Raw genomic sequence first — 13518 nt, forward strand, 5'->3', positions numbered from 1 at the left:
GCTTTCGTCGTTAGCTTTTCTCGGGAGAAACAAACAGTAAATCGATCACCGTAAATCCACCAAAGTAACTACATTTATTTTAAATCCACTTTTAATCTCTAACACACAACATCCTTATCACCACGTAGGCCCTCCCAAACGGAGCGGCATGCGTACGAATAAAATAAAGCTCTAAGTTTTGTTCGATGTTCGGTAAGCCAATTCGAATCACATCACGACGAAGCTGTGGCCAGTACTTTACTATGCTTCGAGGGCTGCTTGCAAATTGGGATTTAAAAAGACCCTGCTGACAGGCCCCCCAAGTGGATGGCCCAGTGTTCCGGGACACTAGCCGATAGGGAAACGATAACGAAAACATCAACACTAGAAAGTATGCAAAAACACGGTGCACTAACAAAAAGGCACCGGAACTGGTAACAGCAGCTTTTGGAGTGTGTAAAACTGGTACTGGACCGAACCTCTCGCTCGCTTGTAAATATAATCCTTTTTTCCTCTAATTTTCCTCCATTCCCACTCGGTCCCGTTCAGGTTCGCTCCCTCGCTTGGAACGGCGGATGGATGGGTTTCCTTTTCAACAGCCAATGGAGAGCAATAAACAGCGAAATATTAAAAATACATCTTTTGCAGCGCAAACGTTGCCATTCTAGCCGACACTGCTGCTACTACTACTACTGCTACTGCTACTACCGCTACCACTACCATTAGGGCTTTGGTTTGACCAAAGATACTGAAATGCTTTGTACCAGCATTGCTTGGGAGAATTTATTTGCTGATTTTGGTTCTTCCCTCTCTCTCTCTATTTCTCTCTATCCATCTCACTCTCTATCTGTGGAGTATCCTTCCGATGTGCGCCAAGGAGCAGAGTTTGGCTAACGATTGCATTGTTCGATTTCTATTTCTGGGGCAATCAGTGTGGATGGATTTTGTACGAAGCTGCTTCTGGTGATGCTGGAGATGGAGCGTGATATACGATGACACCGAAGGATATGTGTGCGTTGCACCTAACACGTTGAGATGGAACTGGAACTGGAGATGGTTCATTGGGCACTAAATTGCAAATTTTGGTTCCACAACTCGATCCAATCCTCGATCAGTTCGTCTCCGCACAGTGTGCCGTGTGGTTCGGGGTTTTGCGTTGGTCGCGAATTGCTTTGTGTCTTATGTCGGTGGCTCCTTACAGAATCGGCGGAACGATGTCGTGCTTGTCGTCCTCATCGCTCACGTACATACGCGTCAGGTCCGACGCAACGGAAGCCGTTTCGCAGGCACTGTAGAGGGAGAGAGAGAGCAAAGGTGATCGCGTGAGTGAGAGAGATTACATTTCACGAAGCCACTGTTTTAATTTCGAACTTTGATCCTCCCGGTTCAATTGAGCCTGTGAGCCTTGCTAGCCTATATCCTGCGCGATCGTACAACGATCGTCACGAAAATCAATCAATTATGCTGCACCGAAACCGATCACGGCACACGGGGATCACGGAGCAAAAGCATGCCCAAAGTCAAACATCGGCATGCCTTACCTCACCGTGCCGTGGCAGCAGCGGCTGCGGCAGTCGTTGTTGGAAATAAATCACCATTAAGTGAACATTTCAATCCGTCCGCCCCCGGGCGGACCCATGGCTATGCTGCGGTTGCCTGTTCTAGACGCACTAGTCACTCGTCCAGCCAAACCCTTGGGTGAGTGTGTTGTTTGACTTATGCATGAGCTGGTGGCCATTCACTCCCGTTGTTGGAAGGAAGTTGTTAGAAAAGAATTATGTTTACTAACCGTCGGCCACGTCGTCGGTTACGAAAACTAACGTGCCACAGAACATAAGTTATGCGAACGCAGGGGTAGGTTTCGGGGAGGTAAAAAATGAAAATAAATGATCTTTCGAACCCCCCCCGCGAATCAGTAGCCGGCCGCCTTCAAGGGTTCCCGGCCAACGCGAGTGTAGCATAATTTGTCCAATCGATCGATCATTCGACGAAGGGCTCCCATGTTTGATTTGACGCTCCGTTTTTTTTCGGACCACGTGAAAGCAAAATCATGTCAGCTGTTGGGGGGGCCCTACAGCAGCTGACCTTACACGACAAAACCGTTTACCGCGCTTTTTGGTCGTTGCACTAATTCGAGTGCCCATGTTGGGCTCACAGTGGCACAGTAGTTAGGGGCGCCCGCACTGATCGATTCGCGCTGGAAAATTGCTTGAACGAATAATTTATCCCTCGGAGGCCATCGGAGGTTCGGGGTGGCCTCGCGACCTAACCGCTTGGCAATGAACGCACCTGACGACGTCGTGTTCCTCCAGCACCGGCACCTCGGTGCTGTCCAGCCCATCGTCATCCTCCGGCAGCTCGTCGTCATCGTCATCGTTCGACTCGACGATGATCGAGAGGTCGTGCAGTAGCTTCGTCTGGGCGGGGGGCAACTTACCGCCCGCTTTGGCCCCCGGATGGGCAGCGTTCGCCGTTTCGATCACCTTCGATGGTCCGGCGAGATCGAACTTACGCTTTCCGCTGCGCGAAGAAGGAGTTCCGGAAGTCCGGACAGACAGACTCGTTAGACATTAGAATTCGGAGGATCCCTCCAGACTGGACCTACCTTTGGGCGGCCTTACTGCGCATCACTACATCGAGCCAGTTGGTGGTGATCTGCGGAGTGAACCTGCGGATGAACCAGAGAGGCGAAGGAAACATTATTAATCACGGCGCCTTTTTCCTATGGATGCGGATTATGATGCGGCTACTACTGAGACGACGACGACGACGACGGCGTTGTTGACGGGAACGCGAATGTGGCCTTCGAGTAGGGTTTTTGGTACGGTCAGGATCAGCAAATTAACGGTGGAAACACTGACCCTGGCCACACCAGCTCGGGGGCCACTTCTCGCTCCCGTAACAGCAGCTCGTCCTCGTCGCCCGGTCAGTGAGGGTAAGTTAATGACGGGTGACGGGCGCTACAAATGAATTGTGCGGCGTGAGAATCGTGCATGTGTGTGCGTGCGTAGGTGTGCAGAGCGAACATACTAATGTGGTGGGCGGGTGGGTGGTGCATCCTGCTCTCGACGCCAATTGGGATCGGGATGTAGAAGATTATGCTTCTTTATGCTTTGTGTTTTGTTTATGGATCTTCCGCGGTGGGGACACGGACACGGAAACATGCCGAAAGTGCAGATGAAATGCTACTCCTCTGGTGGTGGTGTGCGGGTGGTGTACAAAACTCATTAGAAAACAAACACAAACAGAAGCGAAACGGTTACGGCAACGACACAAACGATTCGATATGATAGTTTTAAGTGCAGGCCCGGGCGCCACGGACGGTCAAACCACCCCCTGTGGGGGCGGGGGCGGGGGGCGTTGCACCGGGCCTGCAGCGGTCAGGGGCCGGCAGTGCGCCGACCCCTGACGCGGCATCCTCAAAACATCAAACTGAAAGTAGTTAACCTGATGGTAGGACTTGGCTAACTGGACCTTGATAATCCAAAGTTCTCTAACCGAGAATCGGTCGGCGGGCAAGAGTCGGCCTTGGCTTGCTTTTCCATCGAGAGCACCTTGTTGAGGTACTTGAGATCGAACTTAAGAATCGCTGTCGAATCACGTCGGAGGTCACGCGCGAAGAAACCGAAAGCGGAGGCGGGCCGTGCCGAGGTCCAGATAAAAAGACAGACAAAAAAAAACAGAAACCAGTTTATCGGTACAGCTCCACAAGGGGGACGGGGCGGAGCGGGCGATCCATTCCCGGCGGCTCGTGGACGGCTCTCGGGTCTCTCGGCTTACATTTGTCCAGCGGTCCCAGCTTGCGGGCGATATTGTAGAGGATGTCGGCGGTCCAGAATTCCGGGATGCGGACAAACATCTTCTTCGCGTCGGCCGGCAGATGGAAGCCGAGCTTGTGGAGCAGCAGGATGAACGGTTGGTACGAGAGGACCGCGAACTGGTCCTGGTTCCAGGGCACCACCGGGATCGACTTCTTCTTCACTGTGGTTGACACAGAAAATTCGACAGAGGCAAAAGTATCAGTATCTTTGTCCCCCTGCGATAGCTTACAACCGGAGGACGGATTCTTACGGATGCAGTGGAAGGACACCGGTTCCATGACGGACGGTGACGGGCCGGTGTTCGGGGCGCACACGTGATCGTGGCCGCTCAGGAGGTTCAGCTTGACGAAGCAACAGTCCAGCAGGCTCTTCTGCAGCCAGGCGATCAGTTTGCCCCGGTTCTCCTTCTGCAGCCGGTCGCGCAACACCTGAATGTCGTCCACGGCTTTGGGCGATGACTTGGAGTCACCATCGTCCCGGCGGCCCGCCGAATCGACCGATGCCACCGAGAGGGCCGGCGTCTGCACGTTGCGCTCGTACTCCGGGTTCTCCAGCTTCATCAGATCGTCGTACTGGGCGAGCGCGATAATGTCCTGCTCGAGCAGCTGCTCGATGATGGAGAGGCGCGTCTTCTGCTGGTTGCCGTTCTCCTGGAACAGCTTCAGAATGTCGCCCACCAGACACTTACTCTGGCGGCACTGCACGTAGTACCAGTGTAGCGAGTCCTTCTCTTCCTGGGTCCACCCGAGCAGGTTGCCCGTCCGCAGCTGGGTGCTGATCTCGGGCAGCGTCGTCGAGAGCGTCAGCGGTGCCGGTTGCGGTGTGTTGATGAACTTGTGGATCACATACTCGATCAAATCGGACCAATCCTGTTCATCGTGGTGGGGTAAAGGACCGGACATTAGCATGGAAACTTTTCGGACTCCGCGAAGCGAACACTCACATCACACAGCTCGTACTCCGTTTCCCAGATTTGTGAGTACGTCTTGAGGATGCTGGGCTGGAACAGCACATTGATCTGTCCCAGGTCGCCTCCGACGTGGTGCATCATGGTGAAGATGCAATCGTTCACGTACGCCCCATTCTCGCGGAAGTCCTCCAACAGCAGCCCGTACTGGTGCATGATCTCCACGGTGGCAAATCTACAACAAGACAGGAACGGTGAAGTTGGCAAGCAGTAACCTCCCGAAAGCCCAGCACTCTACGCACTGTTTAATGTGGACCAACATGTCGCCCGGCATGGCATCGGCGTTCAGCTCGCGGACCCCGTCGAGCAACAGCAACAGCGTGTGGTTCGTCACGATCAGATCCTGCAGGTACTGGCGGCTTTGGATGTTGGGGTTGTAGCATCGGAGCAGCAACACGAACAGACAGCGCAGGTCCTCCGTGCAGCTGATTTGCTGCTGGAGTAGCTTGAGCTTCTCCTTGTCTTCCTGTTGCGGTACAGAGATTGGCCACGGTCAGCATTGTGGTGGGTATTCCGGTGAGTCCCAACTTACCGCCGATAGATGTGTACTCTTCTTGTAGGTATCGAGCGCATGCAGAAACTCGCGGATCGCCGTTACAACCTGTGGGCAGAGTACATTAATAATCATCGCACAGTCTTCGAATTGGCGGTCACGTACCAAATGAATTCTTCTCAGGCAGGGCTTAATGTCGGTTTCGGTGACACGGCTCAGCTGCTCCAGCTGCTCGCACAGCATCACACCCTCGTACGTTAGGTAGCTGATGATGTCGATGTTCAGCACCGAACTGATGTGCTCCAGGTCCAGCTCTAGCTGCGTGGCGAACTTCAGGAAGTACGTCACCAGCCAGAAAAAGTGCGACGTATCGATCTGCACTTGCTGAAAGAGGGATTGGAACGGAATTATTAAACGTCACAGTGGACCTTCTCCACAAACCGCAGGAACCAGGACTCACCAAATCCGACAGCAACTGGGTATGCAGTTCCTGCACCAGATAACCGTAGCCTTTGAGCAGAAAGTCCACCGTGAACTCCTTCAGGATATGCGATATGTCATCGTCCGTCGGGACGTGGTGCATCAGGCCCTTCATGTTGATGCTGGAAAAGGACGGAAATTTCAGTTACTACACGCCGTTGCGAACAAACCGGGGCCCTTCCTACTGACATGTTGCTCTTGCCCCGCTTCACCAGCTTCTTGCGCCGCAGTTCCTTCTTCTCCTGTGTCGACGTGGGATTGCGGTGCTTATTTGCGGCATTGAAACGCTGCTTCTGGTTTGTCGGTGGCTTCTGATGGACCGGCTTCTGCTGCGGGCTGTCGTCTTCGTTGCTCGACGTCGAGATGGACTCCTTCTCCACCTGCGTCCCGTAGCCACAGTCGGAGTTTTCCGACAGCGAAACCTGGCTCTGCTTCGTCTGCTGAGCCGCCGTTGGCGAACCACCGGAAGCGGGCGATGACTGCTGGCCCTGCGACGAGAAACCACTTTCGGTGGCCCCGGCCGGCGATGATGCCGGCTCACTGCCGGTCGCCGGTTGGTGGTGGTGGTGGTGGTGGTGGTGCTGCGGTGCGCTGGAAAAGCCGGAGGACCCGGAGGTAGAGGGGACCAACGATTCCAATGGACCCTTGGCCGCACATTTGGACTTTTTGGTCTGAAAGCAAAAGTTAATAAATTAAAAACCCAGCACAGTGCACGAGGACATACAAAGTTTCGGCCAACTTCCTGTGCGTCCGTAGCACTGTTCCGAGGTTGCGGCGGATTCTCGCAGTACTGCTGATGGCTGCTGCCGCCGCTGCTGCTGCTGTGGGTGCTACTGGGGCTACAGTCCGACGACGGTCCGACGGCGTTGGCCTTCATCGACTGGCTGTGGTGGTACATCTGGTGGGACTTGATCGCGCGCGAGAAAAGGGTCTGTGCCGGCTCGGACGAATCCTTGCTCATGGACGAGGGCGTGTTGCCACTGCCTAAAATGCAAACAGCGTTCATAAGACTGTCGGGTTGGTGGTGCAGGTGGGGTGGGGTCCGCCTGCGTGGACATTCACCATTGTCGGAGGAATCGGAGGTCGGGTCGGACGTGAGCATGGGGCTCGAGTCCCCGCTGCACTGTTTCGGGGGCGACGTGTTGCTCTCGTTGTCCTCCGAGCTCTCCGAGAGCGTCGACTCGAACCACAAGTTCAGCAGCTTCTGCAGTGTGCTGATGTGCTGGTCCTTGTACATGAGCGCCACGAGCTGGGCCATCGTAACGCCCCAGTACGCCCGCTGCGGGCAGGACATCAGGTAGATCAGCAGCTTGTCGATGCTCTGCGTGAACAGGTTCCAGATGATCTGGTTCTGGAACGAGGTGCTGTGGCCGGCCGTGTGCAGGCCCAGCTCCGGCACGTGCAGGATGTTGCGCAGCAACAGCAAACAGTTGTTCATGCTGTCGCACTGCTGGATCGACAGCTTGCTGTCCCGCTCGAGCACTCCCTTCATGTGGTCGATCACCGCCTTGGTGGTCTTCCAGTCGACGAACGCTTCCTTGCTCGTGATCAGCAGCTTGTTCAGCTCGAAGATCGTGTGCCGGCCGATCTCCGACTTGGACACGAGGTCCACCGGAAGCAGACACTCCACCGGCACGGTCAGATTCACCAGCAGCCGGATGGTGGTGTCGATCACTTTCGCATCCTTCGCGTTCACCAGCAGCGGCACGATGTCGTTCTTCACGTTCTGCCCGAAGCCGATCGCCCGGCGAAACGTGCGCAGGGTCGCATCCTCCACCGCCAGCTTACAGATGATTTCCTCCAGCGTGACCAGACAGTCCTCCCGCACGTGGAACGCATCGTCGACGTGCGTGCCGAGCGAGCCGAACGTGCTGTTGATCTGCGGGTTCGCTAGCAGCCATTCCATGGCGAGGCCTGATGCTCTAACGGGAAGTGGTTCCTCTGTTTCGTGTCACGACAGTGAAGCCGGGGGCTTGTTGGACCGCAGGGACGGCAGGGAGGGACACGTTCCGCTTCAAAGAGCCAGCAAGCCGACGCACGGCAATGGAAAGAAAACACTGACCGGCGGCCGGTGACCTATTCGGGTGCTTTCGGGACTGGGAGGTTGGCTCGTTTTCGCTCTAGGCTTCTTTGGAAGGATAATATTTTGAATGGACGATGACACCGTGGGAACAAGGATCTGATTGCTGGTAGCGAGGTGCTGTATCCATTGGGTCCGGTCGCTTAGAACGAAATAAATATTCAAAAGGTATTTAAAATTAAACATTGTCTGAAAGTTCTCGTTCTCGTGTCCTCCATTTTGAAGGCCTCGATTGAAGGCAAATCATTAAAAACCAGTAGCCTCTCGATGCGTCTATATTTTAACACTTTAAAATTACTTTAACAGGACTAACACCAGTCCTCAATCATGAAACGCTATTCTTAAACGTTTGCCGCTGTAGCGGAATTCCTGTTACCAATGCGTCGAAGGAATGGCTCATCGTGACCTTTCCGAAAAAAAATATCCTTGTTTGGCATTCCGAACGAATTTCCATATTCTAATTCCACTTCCCTGAAAGAAGCCAACGCTCGCTGCAATCTTAAGCAAATTTATGTAACAGTCGTTTTTAGGTTTTGGGCATTGTGTGGCATAACCATCTAAGCGCGAGCTATTGGAACCTGCCTGATTTCTAGCCTGCTGCTCGCCTTAATCCGCCGGAATGTCCATGTATGGAATAATGTTGTCCTTTCGCTGACCTTTCTGTCCAATCTTCGGAGCCGTCAAATAAAAATTGCCGACGCGCGATGAAGCGAAACAAAATTGTTATAAATCGGATATGGCCATACTACCAGACTATCAGTCACCGGGGGCGGTTCTGCTATCGTGCTGGGTCCAGTCTTTGTTAGCTGCCCACCTTCCGTTCGGCTGTTTTGTGGCCCACGCAGGAAGCCATAGCAAAGGGCCAGCCGAAACCGCAGGGACCGTTACAAATCCTGTTCGATGTCGATGTCGTTGTTAAACCACCTCCACTTACACGAACGGAGCTCCCGTTTGGGGCCTGAAGTGGTACATAATAGCCATCCACAAGTGAACTCTGCCGGCTCGGCAGACCGCTGAGTATCGGAAAATTGTGAAGAAAGCACACGGCGGTGGAAAACACACAACGTGCTTCATTAAGCCATCGACTACGCTTCACTCGCAACGTGCCAGACTCAGCGCTCCCGCGGTTTGCGGAAGCCCTGACCGACCCGTGGGTGTTGATCAGTTTGGTGTGCGATTGACACTTGACAATATAATAACTTTCCGTGTCCTCCGCGTCTCAATCGTGAACTGCAGAATTATGATACAGCTTCCGGGCTTCGAGAAATCTGTTGCTCGGGCGGGCAAAGGACAAAATGTCAAGCACATGGTCCCGGCCGACAGACTGCTCCACAGCACTCACGTCGAAACGTGCCACCAGGCCGGTGTGCACGCTGTGTGCTTATGTTACGTCGCCCGGCACGTTGAAAGCACCTGCGCTGATGGTCGGAAAACTTCTCACAACACAGTCTGGAAAAGTTCTGCAAACACCTCAACAGGACAAGGAGCCAGAAGGAGCCGGTCTTGGCGATTCAGCGTTTAAAAAAGGACTCGCTTTGTAACCGAGTTTAGAACGCTTAAATTAGCCTCACTTTCACGTGGCGAGCCTGGGGAAAGGGCGATGTTAAAATTGTCAGCAACAAAGTTGACTCCTCTCGGAAACCTTAGACCTTAGATTGTTAAACAAAAACTGCTCCGCTGTTGTTCCCTTCTGAGACGGCATTTCGAGGCGCAAACTTTCGTTACCGCTTCCCACGTGGATTCCATTGTCAACGGAGTGCATGAAATAAATAGAACTCCCACCGTGGTCTCGTGGTTGGGCCAAAATAGCATAGTCGTACACAATAGAAGAGTTTCTAGGACACGACAAGGCATTTGAAGTGGAGCAGAACTGAGCCGCGAAGGATTGCCAGCCACGGTCGGGACGGAAATAGAGTTCTTAGACTGGAAATCCTATGATCCTCGAGATTGCAGTCCTTCTTGAACCGGCACGTTCGTCTGTTGCTTTGCGTTCGCCTGAACATGCCTCAAAACGGTATTTTCCCGCACGCAGTCTAGAAGTGGACTTGTGTTTTGAGCCCAAAAGGACTTTGGCACGTTTTGCAATGCTGAAAATAATCGTTCTGGTCGCCCGACATAATGCGAAATACTTTCGAGGGTACCCGCGGAATTTCTGGGTTACAATCGGGATGTAAAACCGTGGATCCAATACCCAGATGAAGAGATGGTCAAGACAAGAGATGCGATGCAAATATTGGCCCGGGTGGCTGCACTAGATGAAGTATTGAAGTGTTCCTTCTTGGAAAACATTCTCGCTTGAAGGGTTTTAATCTAAAAAAAAAAAAAAAATTCGAAGGTCGACATGACACAGTTTGTGGCATTAAAATAAAAATAAAAGGAAGCAAAATTTACAAACCCGCTGAACGATGTTTCTGTCCGTTGGCAAAAATAACTGTCGGGTTACGTGAAAGAAAAACTGCACACCGAACCTGCTAATTAATGTCCCTTTCGAACGGATGCTTGTTATTGTTTTCGTCAGTCGAGTATTTGATTCCCGACTAGAATGAAACTAACGCCAAGGTGATAAAGTAATACGACTCTCGTGTATTCTTAAATAATCAAGATCTACCGTTTGACCTTTCCGCGCAACAAAATTCAAAGGTGGCCACTTCATTCACTCACCAAAGTACCTTCCTTTAACAGGGATTTCAGAAAATTAAGTTTGTCCATTAATTTTTGGTTCCAATTTTCTATTTCCCCCAACTATGGGCTTATTTTCTTAGTAAGGTATCCATTGCGGACACTCTTATAACTAACGCTCGCCCAGACATCAGTTGCCTCTCTCGTCGTGCATGTGCGGACAATCATATTGCGACTGTCCGTGTGGGTGAGAAACGGCGTTCACGTAAGTTTGTCACGTTTTTGTTACGGCGGTTTGCCGTTCGATGTCAATAGTGAAATTCAGCCAATATCCCATTAAGGTTGCAACTCGGAGGAGCACTTGAGTGCTCATCGTGTGACGAGTGACTAATGAAAATTTATTTGTTCAAATTGAACATTAAGGTAACAAATGAACTCTAATTATTTCATAAACCTGCTTTAGTCAAGGCAATGCAACAATCACCGAGGGTCTTATTGAGTTTTGGGAGTTTTTGGAAATTTTAAATAATTCGATAAAAAAAGAGGGAAAGTAGAACTTTTCATTGCGTACAAGACAGCGAAACTGAACGTAAAGTTTTGCAACCTTTTTCTGATTGAAATTGATTTCATTTGATATTCACAGTCCACGCACGTCCGACCACATACCATTCGGTCGGATCCGTGGGTAGCGTAATAGTTGGAAAAGTTTAACAAAATCAGCCAACTATTGTCGACCAGAGAGATATCGGAGGGATGGATCGATGAGGAACACAAACTCAGATTGCTATCCTGGGCATCTCCCTAAGTCCCCTAATTAGCAGTGGGAAGTTATTTAGAGTAAGTTGTTGTATAATCCGACGAAACAAAGCAAAGGGAGATTTCGCTCTTCCGATAGAAACACTAAGCTCCAAATCGTTCCACAATGCAGCGGATATGAATGTTAAATATTCTCCGAAGCGTTTGATCCGAATCTTAACCGGAACCAACAACGAATGATGTTTGTTCGACGTGGTGGCATCAACATCCTCTCAGCCCTAACGTCGTTTCACTGAGTGCCACTCAGAAAGCATCCCTCTTTCGAAGAATTCAAGGATTTGCTTAATGTGGGTGAAGATGCTTTCCCGAAGGCTTTGAACTTTGACGCGGCGCTCTAATCCTGCAAGTAGATAACAAATAACGACCCTCAGTGATGCGCCATTTATGCTTCAGCCACGGTAATATCCGACTCCTTTCACGTGGAAGATGATCGACAGCAGCGTTAGTGGCATTCCGATTTCTGACTGAACGGATTTGGTCTGCCGGTGCCGGTGTTTCTTGGAAGCCGTCCCATATTGCTGTTTATAACACCCAATGGTCCAACTGGTGGCCAATCTGTTTGCACCTCATGTGGTGTTTGCACACGAGCAGCAGAAGGACCAACGCAATCGTTACACAACCCCACTCCCGTACGCAGAGGACATGTGCAAGACAAACCGATGACCGTTGGACAACGTTGGTCAGAACATGTGACATGCGGTACCTACCTTCTTCTGGTTCCGTTGCATGCGAAGTGACACACGTCACAGATCGTTGGCGTTGTGGTGGTCGATTTCAAATTGCTTTTACCGCAGGACTGCTCGTTCGCCGTGCACTTCCCGGAAGAATTAGTTCTTGACCGACACTAAATTGACCGATGGGATCTCTTAACACCCTAACCCTGTCTTTCTATTGGTTTTCGTTCCGTTCGCCTCTACACGATCACGGCTTAGAACAGACCAACGATCACTGGCTTCGATGGGCACGATAAGGTTTCACATACGCGCCACTTCATCACATACAGATCGTACCAACGACCACTTGAAATGGCTGGGAGCCGGTTCCGAGTGACGATGATTGTCCAGAGAATGACGTACCGCGATGCAAAAACGTGATTGCAAACGGGGTATTTTTCCTCTTCTTTTACATGCACAACACATGCACAGATCGCGGCACGATTACGTCGTGCAAGTGTCTATTGCGGGTAATTTGATCTGTAACTGCTCTACCGTTGTGTGAGTGGATGGCCAGATTCTAGGGTGGCGCGGAAGGTGAGTGAGACGCCGTCGGGCAGATACCGCTGATAGTCGTTACGCCAACACATACACGGTTGCTGGCTGGTAGTGATCGGTTCAAGCGATTCTATTGCGTTACTGTTCTCATTCTCCCTTTCTAGTGTTCTATTTTTCAATCCGCAACTGACGAAACTTGTTCGAACTTTGCACTAAATTTCACTCTAACCACTCCACCGGTGACAATCTGCTTGACAATCCACCTCTGTTAGTTGCCTACTTTCTCTAAGAGACTTTAGCTGCACATAGAAGTGGACCTTGGATTTGCGCAAACCACAATGAGTAGTTAGGTAGTAGAAGGTGAGCTCCGCGTTACAGCTCCCGCACTGGACGGCGTACGATGCACAACTGGATGGCTATCTCTCGGGCACGGTGCGCTACAACTTCCCCTCGATTCGAACCTCGAGATACCTCCGCGTAACCAGAGGGATCCTTCCGAAACGAATGACCGTTGCTGACTGCTCGCTGGCGTTAAGTGATCCCGGCGGGTTGTTGGCGTGTGTTTCGAACCGCCCGACGACGCAGGATTCCGTCACGAGTTCGGATCTTGCTCGGCTCCGTAGGATCCGGAAATGAACCGAACGAAAAGGACCTGCGAAATGAGGAGTGAGCGCGCGAAAGCGGGACAACAAAACGGGGCCACTAGCAAACGGCGCGCGAATGGGTGGCTTATTGAATGAAAGTGTCACCACGGGAGTGCGAGTAGGACGGTAGGAGAGTAGAACGCGTGAGTCGAGTGAGGAGTGAGCGAAAGGGAACGTTAGTAGCCTATGTACAAATCATCCTAGAGGGCCCGGTCGTCGATTGCGGTTCACTGCGCGCGACTACTGAGATTTGTTCTAAAAGGGTGTACTAATGTCTGAACCCACTTTTTAGTACACGCTTTTTTTTGGTAAACCATTCCATCTGTCGGCTACCGATACATGTATAATTCCCAAATTAAGATCGAAACGTGTAACAGAAATCTATTCATTTGGACCATCAAATGTATG

General features: G+C 51.6%; 1 protein-coding gene across 1 annotated transcript; it reads right to left on the bottom strand.

Annotated features, from left to right (window-relative positions):
- Positions 1-57: 57 nt before the first annotated feature.
- LOC131211278 (protein timeless) lies at positions 58-12772 on the bottom strand. Its single transcript, XM_058204689.1, has 15 exons — positions 11963-12772; positions 6803-7962; positions 6480-6724; positions 5930-6411; positions 5721-5862; positions 5426-5644; positions 5300-5368; positions 5010-5233; positions 4744-4942; positions 4051-4669; positions 3760-3960; positions 3454-3568; positions 2585-2647; positions 2269-2499; positions 58-1268 (listed from the first exon to the last, which is right to left on the bottom strand). Exons 2-15 carry the CDS (start codon positions 7644-7646, stop codon positions 1175-1177), a joined length of 3747 nt encoding a protein of 1248 aa, XP_058060672.1. The 5' UTR covers positions 7647-7962; positions 11963-12772; the 3' UTR covers positions 58-1174.
- Between the last annotated feature and the right edge of the window lie 746 nt (positions 12773-13518).

This window comes from Anopheles bellator, chromosome 2, assembly GCF_943735745.2.
Source record: "Anopheles bellator chromosome 2, idAnoBellAS_SP24_06.2, whole genome shotgun sequence".
NCBI lineage: Eukaryota > Metazoa > Arthropoda > Insecta > Diptera > Culicidae > Anopheles > Anopheles bellator.